The sequence below is a fragment of the Temnothorax nylanderi genome, unplaced genomic scaffold (assembly GCF_030848795.1).
Source record: "Temnothorax nylanderi isolate EJ_2023f unplaced genomic scaffold, tnyl_v1.0 TNYL_tig0059_pilon, whole genome shotgun sequence".
NCBI lineage: Eukaryota > Metazoa > Arthropoda > Insecta > Hymenoptera > Formicidae > Temnothorax > Temnothorax nylanderi.
In genome coordinates this window covers 359,800-379,709 of record NW_027249121.1, presented here as the reverse complement: position 1 = coordinate 379,709, position 19,910 = coordinate 359,800, and the positions used below count along the sequence as shown (strand labels likewise).

General features: G+C 35.4%; 3 protein-coding genes across 10 annotated transcripts; 2 read left to right on the top strand and 1 right to left on the bottom strand.

The window, feature by feature from the left end:
• Positions 1 to 2,202: 2,202 nt before the first annotated feature.
• LOC139773212 (major facilitator superfamily domain-containing protein 6-like) lies at positions 2,203 to 6,160 on the top strand. 6 transcript variants are annotated; one of them, XM_071707489.1, is made up of 11 exons: positions 2,203 to 2,436; positions 2,754 to 2,904; positions 2,991 to 3,150; positions 3,473 to 3,774; positions 4,008 to 4,362; positions 4,538 to 4,728; positions 4,831 to 4,967; positions 5,076 to 5,191; positions 5,289 to 5,534; positions 5,679 to 5,825; positions 5,917 to 6,160. In XM_071707489.1, exons 3-11 carry the CDS (start codon positions 3,093 to 3,095, stop codon positions 5,982 to 5,984), a joined length of 1,620 nt encoding a protein of 539 aa, XP_071563590.1. In that variant the 5' UTR covers positions 2,203 to 2,436; positions 2,754 to 2,904; positions 2,991 to 3,092; the 3' UTR covers positions 5,985 to 6,160. The 6 variants fall into 6 exon arrangements, with proteins under 6 accessions (XP_071563590.1, XP_071563589.1, XP_071563588.1 ...); XM_071707488.1 differs by having other exon boundaries at positions 2,203 to 2,569; XM_071707487.1 differs by having other exon boundaries at positions 2,203 to 2,569; positions 2,714 to 2,904.
• A 559-nt stretch (positions 6,161 to 6,719) lies between these two features.
• LOC139773217 (F-box/WD repeat-containing protein 4) lies at positions 6,720 to 9,325 on the top strand. Of its 2 annotated transcripts, none has more exons than XM_071707497.1 (7): positions 6,720 to 6,980; positions 7,270 to 7,566; positions 7,667 to 7,814; positions 8,038 to 8,219; positions 8,338 to 8,466; positions 8,528 to 8,675; positions 8,763 to 9,325. In XM_071707497.1, exons 1-7 carry the CDS (start codon positions 6,778 to 6,780, stop codon positions 8,949 to 8,951), a joined length of 1,296 nt encoding a protein of 431 aa, XP_071563598.1. In that variant the 5' UTR covers positions 6,720 to 6,777; the 3' UTR covers positions 8,952 to 9,325. The 2 variants fall into 2 exon arrangements, with proteins under 2 accessions (XP_071563598.1, XP_071563599.1); XM_071707498.1 differs by having other exon boundaries at positions 6,724 to 6,980; positions 7,270 to 7,560.
• LOC139773210 (cytoplasmic aconitate hydratase) lies at positions 9,312 to 19,809 on the bottom strand. Of its 2 annotated transcripts, none has more exons than XM_071707483.1 (15): positions 19,503 to 19,809; positions 18,758 to 18,850; positions 18,517 to 18,683; positions 18,280 to 18,425; positions 17,628 to 18,021; positions 17,287 to 17,458; positions 16,959 to 17,176; positions 12,774 to 12,933; positions 12,007 to 12,227; positions 11,592 to 11,748; positions 11,273 to 11,508; positions 10,941 to 11,077; positions 10,711 to 10,858; positions 10,301 to 10,467; positions 9,312 to 10,074 (listed from the first exon to the last, which is right to left on the bottom strand). In XM_071707483.1, exons 1-15 carry the CDS (start codon positions 19,507 to 19,509, stop codon positions 9,822 to 9,824), a joined length of 2,676 nt encoding a protein of 891 aa, XP_071563584.1. In that variant the 5' UTR covers positions 19,510 to 19,809; the 3' UTR covers positions 9,312 to 9,821. The 2 variants fall into 2 exon arrangements, with proteins under 2 accessions (XP_071563584.1, XP_071563583.1); XM_071707482.1 differs by lacking the exon at positions 19,503 to 19,809 and adding an exon at positions 19,312 to 19,496.
• Between the last annotated feature and the right edge of the window lie 101 nt (positions 19,810 to 19,910).

Below are 19,910 nucleotides of genomic sequence, written 5' to 3'. Positions count from 1 at the left end.
GTGGAGGTTGTTTTGCAAGGGCCATCATATGCACTTCTTTACACAACAGTAGTAACGTATGCGAACGTAATTTCACCGCCTGGCACATCGGCTACCGTTCAAGCAGTTGCGTCTGGAATGAAGGATGGTCTCGGTAATCTTTCTTATTGTTAGTCATTATATATCAAAAATCGTTTTACAATTTTTATAAAGAATACGAGTATATTTACTTTTCTAATAAATTTAGCGATTTATTAAATGTAATCTTGCAATATTTTTAGGATATTCGATTGGTGGTTTCTTAGCTGGTTTCTTAATCAAGACAGTTGGTAGTAGAATGACTTTCAAAATATATTCAGCGTTCGCAGGACTTTCTGCTATGGGGTATATTATACTTTATACTGTATACTTAAGACATACAACAGTAGGTAAGAAATCAAGTAACTTAATGTGTCGAAGGGTGACAAATTTTTTCAGATTGTAAAAAACTATCTTTTTATTGCAGACACACGAAATAACGTTGCATGGAGAAAGCCAGACGATGCGCGGAGACAATGTGATGTAGATGAAATGTAATACATGCTTCGTATATATCTTTTTGATAAATAATATTATAAAAAACATCTTAATTTTAACATATGTTGTGATATGAAAACTTGATGCAAATCATTATTTAATATTTTTATCGGAGTACTGTAGTTGTTGTAAACACGTGGTTTATGCATTATCATCATATCAATTTTAATTGCAAATTATTTTATCAATATAGAAATTATATTTATTTTCGTTTGTATACAGTTGCTGTTAATTATTTGATACCATGATATAATTACTTGATAATTTTTATTTAATTATTTGTAGATCGTATCGTGAAAATTAAACTAATCAATTAGTTCAAAAGTACGAACGAGCTACTATAGAGATTTATGCCTTTATGTTTGTACGTGACAAGTTTTGTTTAACGGTTATATACACAATATGTTAAAGATTCGATTTGATTCAAATGTGTATTATTTATGCAGATATCGATGGATAATGTATTATGTTGAAAGTTTCTGCGCTTGATATACAGAATTCGTAATTTTACAACGAACATAGCATTGCAAGTTAAACAGAAGGATCGTAATTTCTAAGTAATCTCGTGTCGTTATCACATTCTTATATCATGCTGCAAACACAGGGTATTATCATATTGCCAGATGTTCCGTAATCGCAAGTCCTTGGAGCAATTTAGAATTGATTTTAATTATAATTTGATTTTTCATAATAATCACATATCTTTATTGATAATCTCGTCAACGATACGTGCCGCGAACAGTCGAATTGTTGGTATAAACAGGCCGCAAGATATTCGCAGCCTTATCAGTCTCCCTCACGATAAATCTCATTTCAGTACAGCGCGCGTCGTTGAACGATTTATTAGATTCACGTGCGTGTCGTTTATTTATCGAAGTAACGAGGGGCAATGTTTCGCGCGACTATCCAGTACATTCGATAGCCATTCGGATGACTCGGTTTTAAGGGATCATCTCATTGTACGGCGCATCCCCGTCGAAAATCATCGCGTTCATTCTGTCGAGACTACCGCGATGTGATCGTTGTAATTTTAGCGCGTCCGCGTCGTGTCAGTGGCGTCAGTGCGGCTAGACACTTCCGCTGGAAGGAGAAACGCTCATCCAGCGAACGCTGAAACATTTATGACGCGTCAAAGCTCTCGATTACACACGCATAACACGCAGCCTCCTCATTTAAGCTCTGTATTGTATATTATCTACTAATATATATATATATATATAGCGCAGGTACGTCTCGGCTTCTAGCGCTGCCAGAATTCGCTGACAATTTTGGACTTTGGAACGGCAAAAATGCAGCTCATGTCAGCGGCAGTATACTGTCAGTGGCCCTAGTTTACACCGACCGTTTGATACGCGTACCAAGTACTGTATCTGTATCTAATTCGTTTCAAAATTCGGTTTACACCGGGATAACCCGAGATTTGATACGGATATAGTACTTGGTACGCGTATCAAACGGTCCGGTGTAGAGAGCCTCAGTATGCTGTCAGCATGTTTCGAAGCATGCAGCTTTTTAGTTGCGCTCGCCCACTTTCTCCTCTTCGTTCCGTCGAGGCTCAAGTACGCGGCGGCAGATGCAGAAAGTGCAAGAGGCGCATCCGAAACTGAGGCACATCTATTTGATCACACATACACAGGATGCGTTCCACTTATCGCTCGCAACGCTCGTGGAATTATTTCATCCTTGTTGTTTGTCAAATGTTAAACAAGGACGAGAAATGATGCTCGCGAGCGTTGTGAACGATAAGTGGAACGCAGCCACAGTATCGCTCTGATAGCACGCGGCCTATCGTGCAATTAAGAGGCTCAACGCTGCGAACGAGAGATCGTCGGAGCGCGAGCTTGACGCCGAGCGTGCAGGCGGCCCGAACACGCCAACACGGTGAGTTCGTCGCGACGGTTCCTCTCTTCTCTCCTCACGAATAATAAAAATAAATCGGTCCCGCGAAGTGCTTGGCGAACGAGAGGGAAACTCGCGGGGAACCTTCCTGAGAAACCTTCGGACCTGACTGAAGGTTTGTTCGCGTCGCATGCCCCACCATGCGCCTAATCACTCCAACGCACTCCAAAAACTCATCTGCTCCAATCGCCACCTTTTATCCGTGATCCAAGTGCTCTTGGTGTTTATTGGAGTATGCGACGCGAACAAACCTTGACAGACAACCTGAAACATGCGTTGGTTCTTGATACGACGTGCAGATAACGGCATCGCGCGACGCCATTTTGGAATCGTTTGTAATATCGTTAGAAGTTTTTACGAAGAATACCTCGAGGTTATCGATACATCGCGAATCGAGAGGATTTGAATTCAAATGCGCGCACGGCGCCGACGATAATCTTCGAATCGAATGTAATTGTTTATGTTTAATATGTATGTTAAGATCGTGTAATAATAATATCCTCGAGTAAGTTTATCGTTACGTCTGACGTTATTAGTTTGCAGCATAGCGCCAATTATAGCGTGAGAAAACGCCGGAGGAGCGAGACACGAGATTAGTTGGGCTTATCAGTGCCTGCCTATACACTCGCAAATAAATCATGAAAATTAATTACACGCAACTGCCTATAAAGGCGCATTATTTCTTTTTTATGGCGGGTGAGTATGTGCCTTACATTTTAAAGAAAAGATTTATCTAATTTTCTTAAGAATTTTACAATTTTTCTTGATTTTTATTAAATTCTTTTTGGTTCTTTTACATGATACAGTTCATAAAGAATGCGTAGACATAAAAATATGATATTTGTTAACATTAAAGAATGATAAAAATATACGTTGGTACATATTTAATGTTAATAAAACTCGACTATTAATATGCCCTTATTATGCAAAAAAAAGATTATGGTTATAATATGTTAGGGCGACTACAAAAATTACAAAATAATAATATTATTAGGTATAATTATCGTTTTTATTTTAGCTATGGGTCCTATTTTGCCGTTTTTGCCAGTTTACGGCAAGCAACTCGGTGTTTCGCCGTTAATTATGGGTAGCATCACCGCGATTTTGCCTATTTTATTCCTGATCGCGAAACCAGCCTTTGGCTTCGTCGTGGACTATTACCGCGCCTGGAGAAAATTGATATTTATAGCGCTGCTTGCCGTAACAAGTGCCTGCTATATTTTTATGTACTTTTTACCGGCCCTGCCCGGTCCACTCCTACCAGATCATCAATTTCAAAATGTTTCCTGTGCGTCTATACCGTCTTGTGATATGAACTATGTAATTTTTTTTATTTTCTTACAATTGCGCATCTTTCGGATAATAAAAATTTCTGTAACGATTGATTAGTTGACTTTCATGATAATTTGTAAATTCATTTTTATACATCTAGAACAATTTAATTTTTTTAAACTTTCAGTAGTTTCTAAATACATACTAAGTCTTTTTAAAAATATCTGTATAGTGCTTTTAAGAAATAATATATTTTTAAAGTGATTTATTTTCCTTTTAAGCACACGTCAGCAATGGCATCATGTAACGGTACAAAAGACGCTACATGTCATTGGGTCTGCAAGGAATATGTGAATTTTTCTACGAGATTATCTTTTCATGGGATTACAAAGGAAGCAGTAATTTCGCCGGATACCACATGTTTATTAAATATTGACGAGGCGTCATTGTGTCAAGTAAATATAACGAAAAATTTTAATGTACCTAACTGTAATGTTACCTGCGATAATTTCGAAGATAATCATTGCCTATATACATCCATCACCTTCTGGGGATTCGTGCTCCTGATGTCTCTTGGTAACATCGGTTTTAACGTTTCCAATTGCATAAGCGACGCAATTTGCTTTGACGTATTAGGTAAGTGATCTGCAGGAATATACAATATTTTAATGCTACGTAAAATATAAAAATCCCTGTATGTACATACAACACAATTTTTTCAACGATACAAATGGTTTAACGATTTTATATATAATATATTAATTCAATTGGTAAAAAAATATCTTTTTCAACAAATTACTTACCTTTTCAGGTGAGGGTGGACAAATGGGATACGGTAGGCAGCGAGTATGGGGTACAATCGGTTTCGGTGTGGCAGCGCTTTTAGCTGGCTACGCAGTAGACTTGTGGTCGCAAGGGGAAATCTACAAAACTTATACACCGGCGTTTCTCCTTGTGTTCGCATTTACTTGTATCGACTTGATTTGTTGCAGAAAATTGGAGGTGATTCACATTAAAAAGATTGAAGTGAAAATAAATGAAGAGTTAGTGTATAGTCTTTTCTTCTTAGGATTTTTATCTTACATTGTATGTTCTCCATTACAGCTGCCACTCATGTCAGGATCGTCAAGCATACTGAAAGACGTATGCATGCTTTTGAAATTGAAACCCATCGTTATATTTCTATGCTTTGCTACCCTTGCGGGTATCCTTGATAGCTTTATGATTTACTTCTTATTCTGGTAAATCTTTATCTCTATCAACATGTATTTTTGTTCATTGTCACATTCGATAGAATTTTGAAATTTAATTAAGCCGAATTACATTCAGTGTATAATTTATTGTATTAGGTATTTGGAAGATCTTGCTATGGCGACCGGTTATATGGGCGAAATTAAATTGATAGAAGGCCTAATTGTCGCCGCGCAGACTCTCGGTGGCGAGATTATATTCTTCTCCCTGTCCGGTAAATTATTTCTCTGTCGCAGTTTGTGACGTTTAGAGTGTTCGCATAATTAAAGATATCGCTGTGCCTAGTATAATGTCGAGTCTCTTCTTTTCAGGCAAAATACTGAAGAAGTTTGGATACGGTTATACCTTTACGTTTTGTTTTGTATGCTACGCGCTGCGGCTGGGATTAATATCTCTCGTTCCAACGCCATGGTGGATGCTTCCGGTGGAATTTGTCATGCAGGGACCAACATATGCGCTTTGCTATACAACAATAGTGGCGTACGCGAGCGCAGTATCACCACCCGGTACGTCAGCTACTGTTCAAGGAATTGTGGCAGGGATGGACGACGGTTTAGGTAAATTTCTCTTTCTGGTTATCAAGAATCATTTTATAACAAGAAGAGCTTATATATATATATATATATATATACTTAATGCAAATGTATTTTTTCGCAATTAATCGAAGTTTATCATCGTTGAAATATTGTTGTCTTCATCAGGTTTCGCGGTCGGTAGTTTGATCGGAGGTATTTTATACAAACAAGTTGGTGGTGCAACGACTTTAAGAATATTTTCAGTACTTGCAGCATTTTCTGCGATTATGTACTTTATTCTTCATACTTTGTACTTAAAACATAGAACACCAGGTAAGGGATCGAGTATCTTTAATTGTCGGAATCTGGTGAAATTTTTTTAGAACATTGTAAAGAAGTATAAGGGATTTCTCTTTTATTGTAGATGCACGAAAAAATGTCGAATGGAGGAAACCTGACGATGCACAGAAACACTGTGTTGTAGCAGAATGATACGTATTTTATATATGTTTGTTGTAAATAATATATGTTTCATACACATCTTAAGATATTATATATATGCGTAATATAAATATATCTATATTATTTAAGTATAATATATGTCTTAAGATAAAGAAACTAATGTAAAACGTATTCTGAATATTAAAAATTAATATAAAAATTCTTCATTATGCAATAAACTTCATTTTTATTCGGGAGAAGTCATCTATAGATTTAAAAATAAATATACGCATGTTATTATTATGTTCTGTGCGAATTAAAAAAACAAGTAAAAGATATGAAATAGCAATAAAGAAAAATGAGAAAATTTTTTCATTTTTATTTAAAATTCGAAGGAATTAATGTGCCATCAAATATGTGATCGCATATTTATCATTTGTTGAAATTATATGTTATAAATTATATATAGACAAAGTTCAATTGAAGATGCAGGGCTCGTAAAGGGTAAAATATTATTCAGGACACAAAAGGTATGCACGCGCGCGATGCGAGCGAACGAAGAATAGAGAGCGAAAACTCGCAGCCATATACTTCTTACATACCCTGGTGAAATAATTTCTTATATTTTCTCAGAAATTTTGGGTAATGCAAACAATTAAAGTACTTACAGGGATTAGAAGCACGCTGAATCGGTTGAATTCAATATTTTTAAACACCAACGCAGTTGAGTCACGTGGTAAACGCGCTGGACCTGTTGGAACATGCTGGAAGCTGGAAGTGTATGTATCAGTGCCTTCAGTGGTTAAGTTAGAACAGGTTAGAACGGTCTCAACAGGTTAGGAAGATGACGACAAATACCGTGCGTCTGGATATTCTGCCGAACGACGTGCTGCTAATAATCTTCGATTATTGCGATGAACATGATTTGTTGCGGCTCAGCGAGGTGTGTAGCCGATTTTACGAGCTCGTGCGCACGGACATGCCCTGGATCAAGAAACGCAAACAATTTCTCGTCACAAATCAAATGTCGGAAAGATTTCGTGAGAGGTACGTTACAGATTGTGTTTAACCTGTACTCGAGCTTAAACTTCTGGAATTTCTCTTAAACGAAGCAAATTTGGCTGCAGAAAAGTAACTTTAGTATCGCGATAAAATAACGATATTATCCTTATTTATTGCTGTGTATCTAATGTGTATATCCACGAGACGTTTCAATATTTACAAATTTTGAAATTTTGGAAGACTTGTTCTCTTTTGATAATTTTATGTATATGTGAAAGAATCAAATACATGGAAAAGTGAAACAAAAATTGATAACCGCTTGTTTTTTTTCCAGATGTAATACAATATTGCCCCCACGTTCAACATGTTTTGTATCACAAAAATGGCAGCATGGAATATACAGAGAGAAAATGGTATTTACGCAGAAAACAAAGCTGATGCCCTGGCTGAGATTGACAAATGACATACTCTGGTGGTGCGGTGGCAATGAGCTTCTCGGCTTTGGCCGCAAAGGAAGGATGACAAATAGCACGTATGGCAACAACCATTATACAGGAGAAATCTACCCAGGAGGTGATATCTGCAAATTTGTTCATTGGAAAGACTTCATCATATGTGGTTATACGTACGTGTGTGTATATATATATATAGCTATAATTGTATTTGTATCTTCATTATTTTTTATTTCTATCATATAATCCTTTCAATACGTCATCAAAAACCCTCCACAGGAATGGCGCTATAAGCTACTTTTTAAAGAGGTATGGCAAAAACAAATGTCGCATCGTAAAACTGTTACTGAGCAATGGTTCTTCCGTCAATGCTATAGATGCCACCTCGGAAAATGTTATTGCAGGTTTAGAAAGTGGTACAATAAAGGTAAAGTTTAAAAAAATCTGCTATATGATGCGTACGATGACAATGGCCGCATTCAGGAAACACAACTGTTGAGTGAGCGGTCAGTGATTCTTTAATATGATTGGTTCTTACCTTTGGTTCTTCTCCGGATCTAAGTGTAAGAACCAATCATAATGAGCGCTCACTCAACAGTTGTGTTTCCTGAACGCGGTCAATGTATCATGCAAGATTCATTTCTGTTTAGATACAAAGACATCCAGATATGGATACGTCTGAAAGAAATGTTTATAACGTAAGTGAGACCTGTGTAAATCTAAGGGATAAAGTGCGATCGCTCTCAGTTGATCCTACGGGAGTAAAATTTGCCGTTGGCTCATCTGGAACTACTAGGGACATCCCACCACTACATGTAATTGATATCGAATGGTATGCGTAATATTGTAATTAATTACTCGATCGCCATAAGGTCTATGATCTGATGATATATCAGATAGGCTTTAATATGTATCGAATAATTTGCAACAAGCTAATGGAGAAATTTCAGTCACACAGAGATCGATACAATGCGGCATAAGTGGCAACACGGCGCTGGGATATTAGACATGATATGGGACGATCCCAACACTTTACTCACTTGTGGCTATGATACGTACATCCGAAAATGGGATTTGAGGTAATTTATCTCGACTGTTCAGTCAGCTTTATGTAACGTTAACACTTGTGATTTCTTTCAGAACTGAAAGATGTGTCTCTTCATGGGCGGATCCAACCGATGCATCATTATATTGTATTTCATCCGACCATCGGTATACCATGGTAACAGGAACGCAGTATAATTGCTTAGCCGTTCTGTGGGATCAAAGGAAGACTGATTTCGTTCAGGTTCTTATCAACTTGAAACTGATATACGCGCTTTGTACATTATAAGTTGTTCATGATTCATGACAGACTTCTTTTCAATATTTCTAGCTGTATTACGTGAATATGCGAGCATCATCTCGACGCAGCCCGATCTATTCTATACAATTTGATAACACACATCTGTACTGCTCTACAGATAAACACCTGATCGAATTAAACTTCTCTGGCCGTTTACATCAGAAGTTTGATTACAAGGCGATGTATGTTCCGTATGAGTTGTTGAACACCTGCAGATAGGAACAGTAGAAACGAAACGTTTCATGATAGAAGTTTAATTGTGACGAGAAGGGATTGAAAACATGAAGAACGAAATCCAATCCTGAGATAATGTAATGAACCTTGTACAAAAATGATGCTTTTTGTAAAAACAGCGACATTACTTTATTACTTTATATTACTTTATTACATTACCTTATATATAAACTGTAATGATACGATAATTGCAGTTATTGTGCTGTATATAATTATATGCCAATACCTCATAGTAACTTATATGTGAATAATTCGTATTCGTATTTTTTTTTCTAGATTCACACCTTAAAGTATTGACATATAATTAAGAGTAATCCTCTGTATCTGTATAATAAAGAAAGTCAATTGTATTGCAATAATATTGCAGCAATTTATTATTATTGCGATGCATACATAAAAGCGAAGACGATATAGGTTTCCCATACATATATGTAAGATATATAACGATTATAAAATATAAAAAAAACAATTTTTTCGAACAACGGCAAAGATTTAATCTACTAATAAGAAACGCTTTATTTAACTTTGGACTACTTCCACTGTAAAATTACAGTGCAGTTACAAACTTAGATAACAAAAATTTGAAATGTTATGAAATAAATATGTTAATTGATGGCGTGCTATACACGAATATTGCAAATGCCATGTTAATCAATTTAGATGAAAGAAATAGACATTTACTACGATAGCGCCTGCATACAATACAGCTTTACTCTACATTTCCTTTACATTCTCTTTATATTTAAAACTCAATCTCGTAAAAGAGATACATCTTATATCCCAAAACCAATATTAAGTATCTCATTAAGTAATCTTCTAAGATCATTTAGATTCTTTTTTTTTTTAAATCACTCATCAAAGCATCGTACGAATCATGTAATTGAGAATACCGCCGTGTTTAAAGTAAGTCAAGTCAACTTCCGTATCAAATCGTGCAATCACCTCGAATTTCTTGCCGTTGTCCATGTTCACAGTGATCTTTTCTCCAGGTTGGCAATTCGGGGGAATCGCAACATCGTATTGCTCATAACCTGTTAATCCTAAGGACTCTGCGTTTTCCCCAGGAAGATACTGTAGTGGGACAATGCCCATACCCACAAGGTTAGATCTGCGAAGAAATAAATAAATTTAAATATAGGTGCGTGTTAAATAAAAGCAAATGTAAACTAGATTTCTTGTGAAAAAAAAACTGCATACTTTTTATTCAAAATTATTTACTTTAAACAAGTTAACTTTTAACTAAATCTTTTTTAAAAGAAACTTATCTTACAATTCAATGAAAATATTATATTTAAATTCGATCGAAAATAAACAATATTTTGAAAAGGACTTGCCTGTGTATTCTTTCATACGACTCTGCTATGACTGCTCGAATACCGAGTAGATACGGTCCTTTGGCGGCCCAATCTCTGGAAGATCCGGATCCGTATTCCTTGCCAACCAGAGCGATCAGAGGCGTCCCATCTTTCACGTATCTCTCGGCCGCGTCGAATACGTCCATCTAAATTCAACCAATTATTATTAATATGTTCGCTATCAATGTATATTTTAAAAACTGTCCATTACATTCGGCAATTTCATTCATATGTTTAAATTATACATAAAAGAAAACATATGCGTATGACGTATGGCGTTGATCCGTGACGAGAATTGAAGTGAATTAATAGTAAATGAATATTAAGTTAAATCGTGAAGCTATACGTGGTGAAAAATCAACGCGTAGAACAAGAAAGGAAACACGTACCTCTTCATTAGTTGGAATGTAAATTGTTCGTGGTCCCGCTTTACCAATGAATTTATTCACGAGACGAATGTTAGCGAATGTGCCCCGTGCCATCACGGCGTCGTTTCCTCTGCGCGAGCCGTAAGAATTAAAATCTTTCGGCGTCAAGCTGGAAACGAAGATCGTCACAGTCAAGAATTCGGCCAGTTTATGTGCGTTGTCTCTATAATCTCCATTGATGTCAAACTCACCCTCGATTAGCTAGATATCTCGCCGCTGGCGAATTACGCGCGATACTGCCCGCCGGGCTAATATGATCGGTCGTAACGGAATCTCCAAGATTTACAAGGACTCGCGCTTTAGTGACTGATTTTATTGGAGGCAACTCCTGCAAAATTTATTTTTCACAAATAGAGAAATGACTAATATCCTAAATGACATAAATTTTCAAGAAGTAAAAGCTAATGTTAAGATTGGAAAAAAATTAAATTTAAATTCTTTTTGTATTCTAAAGAAAATTTTGAAGAAAGCTCAAATGTTTAAAGTATTTAGTGTGCAATAGATTATACATCACTCTAATGACCTTATATAAGTTATCGAAATAGGGTGGGTTTTTGATGTACGTAGAATTAACGTCCCACGGGTACAGCTTGCCGTCAGGTGCTACCAAACTCGCCCAACTGCCGCTACCATGCTCGATTTTACTGTAGACTTCTTTGAACATGGCTGGAATGACGTATTTCTGCTCAACAGTTTGAATTTCCGCTCTGGTCGGCCAGATATCTTGCAAAAATATTGGACTCCCGTCGGCTTTGTGACCTTGAAAATAACAGATACATCGTGTAAATTATGTTTTATGTATCTCTATAAATCCAACGAACGAAGAAGATTCTACGTCTTACCCAATGGCTGCTTCTCAAAGTCAAAGTCCACCGTACCGGCAATAGCATAAGCTATAACCAGAAGCGGGGACGCTAAGTAATTCGCTCGGGTATTCGGATGGACTCTGCCTTCAAAGTTTCTATTGCCTGACAGAACGCCACAGCAAACGAGTTCATTCTACAAGCAACACGCAAGATGTTTAATGACAAGCATTGCTTTGTATGCAAAAATATTCATGCTTATAAAGGAAAAAAAAAATCGTTTAATCAGTTAATTAGGTTATGAGTTTTGTGAAATTTTTATGATTTAATGATTTTTAAACGTGATTTTGTTCATTTCGTAATTTATTGAATTATTTCTATTTTTTGGCAAAAACTGGAAAAACATTGAAGAGAAATGTCAAATAGAATTCAAATACAAAATCAATTCCTCTACCTTTTCAATAGCCTCGACTATAGCGTCAGGAAGTGGGCCGCTGTTTCCGATACAGGTCATACATCCGTAACCCACGATATCGAATCCTAACTTTGTCAGATACGGAATCACACCGCTTTCCTGGAGATAATAAGTAACGACTCCGGAACCAGGTGACAATGATGTTTTTATATACGGCTCGACGCTCAAGCCAACTTCCACTGCCTTTTTAGCAAGAAGGCCTGTAATCAAAGTAGCGTATCTTACATTCGCAACATTTAACATCTTACATTTAATTTTTATAGAACTATGCTTTATATTCTTTCACGATTAAATAATAGTGTTGCTAATGAAATTTTACATTAATGATAAAAAATGATAATAAAAAACTAAATGTTATTTTACTATCTCTTCAATTATGTACTTCTTATCATTCTAATCTAAATTTCAAAGTATGAAGCAAGTTTTTCTTAGGCAGACACAAATGTTAAAGCCATTAATGACTATCTTAATAATGATTTAAAGCATCTAAAAAATTCGTTCTGTTTCAATTCGTTTCGTTTTCAATTCTATTTAAAATTTTAACTGCGCTTTTAAAATCTGAGAATTTGTAATGCGTCAGCAAAAGTTGACGATTTTAGATCTTCGAAGTAGCGCTAATAAACCAATTCTATTTCGCGTCCTTCAGCAAATCCTTTGTATCAATATAATGATTATAAATGTAATAAATGATAAAATGTTAAACGTTATGTAACAATTAGACATTTCTGACAAAATTCATAACATACCTGCTCCAAGCATAACGCTAGGGTTGCTGGTATTCGTACAACTGGTAATAGCCGCGATGACTACCGAGCCATGTTTCAATTCGTATTCTTTTCCTTCGTATTTAAACTTCCCTACGGTATCCACCTTCGCAGGGGTTAAACCGTAACCTTTGAAGCCTATCTGTAATGAAAATCACCATTCCATTATGAGAAAGTTTATTAGTGATCAATACTGATTAAATCTAAACGTAAAGGAATGTTCAGAAATGTTTGGAAACAAAAGAAAAGACTAAACATTTCTCTGTCTCAATTTAACGCGCTTTTAATGCGAACAAAAAGAAAACGATTGGAGAGTGGATTAGATTTTAATAATTGAGTTAAATCACATGCTTGAACAAATATTGCAAAATGTAGAAGTTTCAAATCAGCATTTAATATTCTTCCTCGTCTTTTACTTGTCTACTTTTGTACTTGTCTCTTAATGTAGTATTCCTTTGAGAAATATAGTATCTCTTTTGAGAAGCCAGAAAATTCGCAAATAATTATAAGCTAAGGACTGCACGATTCTTTTTACGTGATTTATTATTTCAAGCCATCTGCATTTATATTTGTTGTCCCACAAATTTGGCAGGTTTATTAATGCGTCGAGTGGCATGACGAAATTCATTGCCCGATACACGATATGCTGAAGAAGCAATGCGAACTGGCAACGATCTTTAAGCAATCACGAGGTCTACGACCTCGTGTTCACCTTACGCGTGCACAATCCAATAATGACAATCCAGCGATGACAAGTATTTTTACATGCACGAAAAAAAGTGATAAACAAGTTATATCTTATTAGATATTGAAGAAAAGATAAATGTAAAATAATAAGATTATATATATTTGATATTTTTAAATAAGAGCAACAATAAAGATAAAAAACTAAGAAATATCCATAATGATAGGAACATGCGTCATATTTATTTTAATTTTATAAGTATTTAATTATTTCATATTATTTCTATTTTGCAAAAATACTTTGAAAAAGTACTTGACATTAATCACGACCGAAATGTGCTAAACAGAAGACATGTAAATACTTCTTTTAACATATTGGCCACTAATATATAGTGACACATAATCATTTGCTATTATATTAATATTAAAATTCGAAGTATAGGTTCCAATGGAATATTAATATTAATTCAATCAAAGAGTCCCCTTTAAACAAAATTTTCTATCGTTTTCCGTAAACATAAGAGATATCCCTTTCCAGACCCTAAGCACCGTGTCTCGATGGGAAATCCGAGCTCTTTCTATACCAGCATGCACGACAAAACGATGGCTCATTTGCAATGAAATGTGTGAGCTTTGCAAAACGAATGTAGTAGGATGTTGTATCAGCAATTTCAGCGCGAGCTCTGAATACGTCTTCCAGAACTTATGCGAAGTATGACCAAAGACTCTTGTCTTCTCCGACGAGGCGGACGGATCGATCGATCAGTGGTATGTGCGTAAGAATTATTTCTTTCTTCATAAATTGTTAAGTGCCACACTCGCATTCTCCTGCGTTCTGAAGAATAAGAGATTAATGTGTCCAACAGCTCACAGATATTTATCGGCGGCTGTTGAACACCAAATAAATAACGATAAATGTTATAAATATCGAAAATTTCAAGCAATAATCTGACACGTGCAATTACTCAGAGAGACTTATATGAAGATTTATAGGAAGATGGCGCATAGTAATCGGAATTTTTGAAATAAGATAATGTGACATGTTTATTAATTTTGTTTATTTTAGATAAAGCCTTACATTTGGTTATTTTCTATTATAGAAAGCAATGATAATGCAGTGACGTTAATGATTAAATTGTAAATTCTAATCCTTTCTATAGATAAAAATAAATTAAAGTATATAATGAGAGTGATAATATATTTCTAGGCTGCTAATATAGTAAGCTTTAAAGCATCGTCATGAAATAAAAAAATAAAGTTTTAATCTTTCAAATAATTAAAACACTAATACAAACAGTGAATAATATTATTGAAATTATTAGAATGATTAGAATATTAGATTATTATTATTAGAACATTTTTATCTTGAAGATATTGTCGAAAATATCACGATTACTTGTCATTTTGTAAACTTTCTTAAATTTAATATAGTTCGAAATTTTCGTTATAGAAAAGTCGACTCTAAATTGATCAAAAATTTAGAATCCATTATCATTTGACATGTGTTTAATGTAAAATTTTGTTATTTATACGAACATATTTACGTATATTTCATTGAGAGTATACAAGCATATCTTAGCGCTCTTCAATATCAATCTCAATCGAAGAGGAATTGAATTTCACGCGGAAGGAGCGTTAGCTTTATGATTCACGTGGATGAGTTTCTTCGGCAAATGTCCTTGTGCCTGTCATAGGCCAGGTAACGCGACGCCAATGTTGAACATTTCGAATAGAAATCGATCGGTATGTTCTTAAACACGTATTGTTTCCGTCCGTTGAGCGATCATTCGTCGCGTTTCGCCTGTCGGATTAAGACCGCGACTTTCTCGATGTGACCGCGAGTTAAATATAATATTCGCGTGATAAACAATTTTTTTGTTTCGTATGCTTTTCGTATATTTAATGAAGTTCTCTGCAGTCTCGCTATTCAACCGAAAACGTACTCAACAGCAATCCAGTATGCAGTGTTGTGAGAGTCATGAAACATAATCTTCGAATTTGTTAGATCATAATTTTTAATTACCGTTGCTATACAATAAGCAACGGGTAAATCCAAGTATCGAATTCTTTTTCAGTGCGGTTCTCTTCATCTAACTTTTGCTGATGAAGCTATGTCGTAAAAATTATAGTTTGTCGGGACTGTGTTCTCTATGGTTCCAAAGACGAAAAGATCTCGACGCAATCATTGAAAACATTAACCAACGAATAATTATTGTAAGTATCCATTTGTGTATGTATAATTTTTAACTATCTGTCTGAAGCTTCGTCGCATGTGCAATAACAGCTTTGGATATTTGAAGAAATATCCAATAGGTGTAGTTGTTTTCAGTTTTCCTGAAATAATCTGAATAACTGAAATAGTCCTTAAGTAGTTGAAGTTCCTAAATCTCTTTCCAACATTTAAAATAAAGAAATTTTTTTTTAAATATTCAGAAAATTGAATAGGATTCGTGGATTCAACTGGTATCGACATTGCACAGAGGATTACGTTGTTGGATGCGATCGTATCCGGTAAGGTAGTAATAAAAACTTCACCGGGTGATGATTGCATCCAATATCAAATCCCTATACTTCTGGCGTTTAGAATACATGTGCACATCGCTCTCTTAAGTATTGTTGTTAGGGTCGAGTATGTGACTGGTACCACAAGTGAGAATTTGTGACTAGATCATATACTCGTCTTTAATGGCAAGATATATCGTCTGAAAAATCACTTTGCGTCTCGTTCATTTATCTTTGGTGATTTAACTATATGTCGAATCGAAATATAAAGCTAGATCAGCAAAGGAAAGATGTTCGAGACACAGCAACATGGGACATCGTCGACGATCACATATCAACGATAACGGACAGCTTTTCGCAGCAATTTAATGTCACTAATGCATATGAAATCTATTATAGACTAAAAACCGCTGGCGTCTTCTAAAAAAAACATGCTTTTGATTACATTAAATTCACATAATACTGCATATTGTTGTAAAAGTAAATAACTTTCAGTCGCAGAGTCCAAAGGGACTTTTATTGTGATATGTTAATGTAAGATAATCATATCACAGTAATAAGTTACCTAGTTCTCTGTCGATTATTCTCATTTTTGCTCATGTGCTCTTATTTTCTAGCAAGAAAGTATCATGCATGCTTTTAAAAAAAAAATAGAATTAAATTTGCTTTAGCTCTAGTTGGCAGAACAGCGGTACAGCATGAGATGGATATAATCCAGTTTGACTTGCACTGTATAGTCACTGGGTAATATTCGTCCCTTGTATGTACTAAATAATCATCTTTCCTAGAGCGCTCACATTAGCATTTTAAATTTATCATTATTGTTATAAGTGCTGTATGTATAATGCATCAATATAATTAGCATTATCATGCATCTTATTAAACAACGAAATACGGAATATATCAGAAATGAAATAGATTTGCTCGTGAGTGTAATGCGCTGTAGTGTAATGAGATATAGATATATTAAAAGCCACTAACCTTGTTTACAAGACAATTCCTGAAATCTATTTGCATGTCGGATACTGAAACTCTGTCGTGAGGTCTCTTCGGTCCGCTGACACTGGAAACTACAGTGCTCAAATCCAAAGTGACCACTTCGGAGAAGACTGGATCTTGGCTCGAGTCGTCAAAATTCCTCAGCATGCGTACGTTTCTAAGGTACTTCTCAATCTTATCAATGTGTTCCTCGGATCGACCTAAAGTATAGCAGAAAAATATATTTATATATCATAGAAGATATTTTAAAAGTAATCATATTGGGAAAAAGATTTACAAAAATATATAATTAATAGTAAAAAAATTTCACCTGTTTGCTTGAGATATGCTAAACTTTGTTGATCTACTGCAAAGAAGCCCACGGTTGCGCCATATTCTGGGCACATATTAGAAATGGTAGCACGATCCGCAATACTTAGTTGCGCTACGCCTGGTCCGTAGAATTCGACAAATTTTCCAACCACTCCGATTTGTCGAAGATTCTATCAATGTGTAAAATATAAGCTTATATAATTGATACTTTTTAGTATTATATATAAATATATATTCTGTTGCGTGAACTTTATTAATTAAAAAAATAAGTAAAATTGTATTTACAAAAAATATATAAAATATCTATATATAAATTACTTTGATGAAAAAAACTCTTACCTTTGTAATAGTTAGAACAAGATCTGTAGATGTGGCATATTGACTTAATACACCATCCAATTTGTATCCCACGACTTTTGGTATTAACATAGAAATCGCTTGACCAAGCATAACAGCCTCTGCTTCGATACCACCAACCCCCCATCCGAGTACACCCAGGCCATTGACCATGGTAGTATGAGAATCAGTACCAACTACACTGTCGGGATACAGAAGATTGTCCGAATCAAATACCACTCTCGCTAGATACTCTAAATTCACTTGATGCACGATACCGCTTCCGGGAGGTACAATTAACATGTTTTTAAACGTCTTTGCACCCCATTTGAGAAACATAAAACGTTCCTTGTTTCTCTCAAATTCAAGGTCCTCATTCTTTTTTAGGGCATCATTGCTGAAACACGCATGATAGTCAGATTTATATATAAATTATCAGATTATCTGGCAATGTATAATACAAAAGTAAAAAACAAGACTTGCAGTTTATTCGGATCTCTTTTTTACAATGTTATCAAGCATATTACGTAACATTTTTTTCTCTTGCGCATGTAACATTGCAGCAATATTAAAATTCTTTCAGTTTATGATATGATAACCTTTAACTCTATATTATCAAAAATCAAAACATGCTTGCTAAAGCAATGAACTGTACCTCCTCGTAAAATCAGCCTGAATGGAATGGTCGATTACGAGGTCCGCTGGGCAGACTGGATTAATTTTATCAGGATCTCCGCCGAGTCTCTTCACAGCATCTCTCATCGCAGCAAAATCCACGACTGCTGGTACCCCAGTAAAGTCCTGTTTGTAATTTAATAAATAGTAATAAGTATATTTTTTTGCACACGATTAAAATTGATAAAATACAGAAATTTAGAAGGGATTTCTTTACCTGCAATATGACTCTCGCTGGCTTAAAGGCCACTTCGACTCCATCTTGATGGGTTTGATTATTTTCCCAATCCAAAATTTTCTCAACATCTGCCTTTGTTACTTGGAAATTGTCACAATTGCGCACGGCACTTTCCAAGAGAACTCTGATGGAAAATGGTAGTCTGTCTGCAAGTTAGAAATCAAATATACATATAGATTTATTCACTGGATATAAAATTAATGACAAATAAAATATTTACCATAATTTGTGCCAAAACTGCCGATGTCGTAATATTGGCACTCCTTCAATCCAATTTTGATGGACTTCAGTAGACCCTTATAAGGATTTATTCCTAAAATACAAAAAAATTATTTAGTTTACCTTCATTATAAATTAAAAAGAACATGTATACAAGAACAAAGTATATAAATTCTACATTTTTATCACGGTAAAACAAAAAAATTATGAAATTTGATATCAAAAAGTAAAATAAAATTATTTTAAAATTTTCTATTTTCTTCTAAATTTAAATATTGCATTTCGAATTACGAAATTTGTGAAAATGTCGAATAAATAAATATTTAGGAGACTGTAATTCTGTTAAGTAAACTTTGAAATCTTTTTTTGCACGTTGCAATTTTTGTCATCAGTTAAAATAACCGTGCCTAAATTCACGTGGCGAAGAATATTTAAAAGACTATAACATTTTTACGATACTCCTCGTGTTTATATCGATATATACTAAGTATATAAAAATAAGCTTTTTTAAACTCTGAACGTTTTTATATGTTGCAACTTATATATGTTTCTCACTTAGAACACCCATGTGTTTAATTCCTTTAAATTCGGATACTATTACGGGACGTGCGAATTATTATTTTTCACAGGGACAAATCGATCTGACGCAACGAGACCGCGATGACCAAATTCGTCGTCCTCAATTGTTTACGTTTGTTTTTGCAATGTAATAACAGCAACGAACAGGTACGGATCTCTCCACTTACCAGCCATGATTGTCACTGAACAAGTCACGTCGGCCCCGTCGCGCGATAGGTATATAGCGGCTTATACCGAGTGTCCCAGAAACACCGGCGTTCGCGGTACGACAAGAGTTCCCCTCGGTTCCCCCGGTTCCCAGATGATTTTTCGCCGCGGCGGCGTTGCGCAAACGCGAGACGCGAGGCGATTCTGCCGGACCCTCTCGAACTCGATGCTCTCGAATTGTCTCGAATCGAAGCAGGGGCGCGAAGAGGATGAAAAGAGGAGAGAAACCTGAGAAACGAAACGAAGCGCGAGACAAAACTCGTCGGGTTGCGTAATGCGACACCTCCCTCGAGTTAATTCGATGCATAATCGCCTGATCCCCTCGCGCGATACAATTACGCGCGAGAGGAAGGGCAAAGTTCAATTAC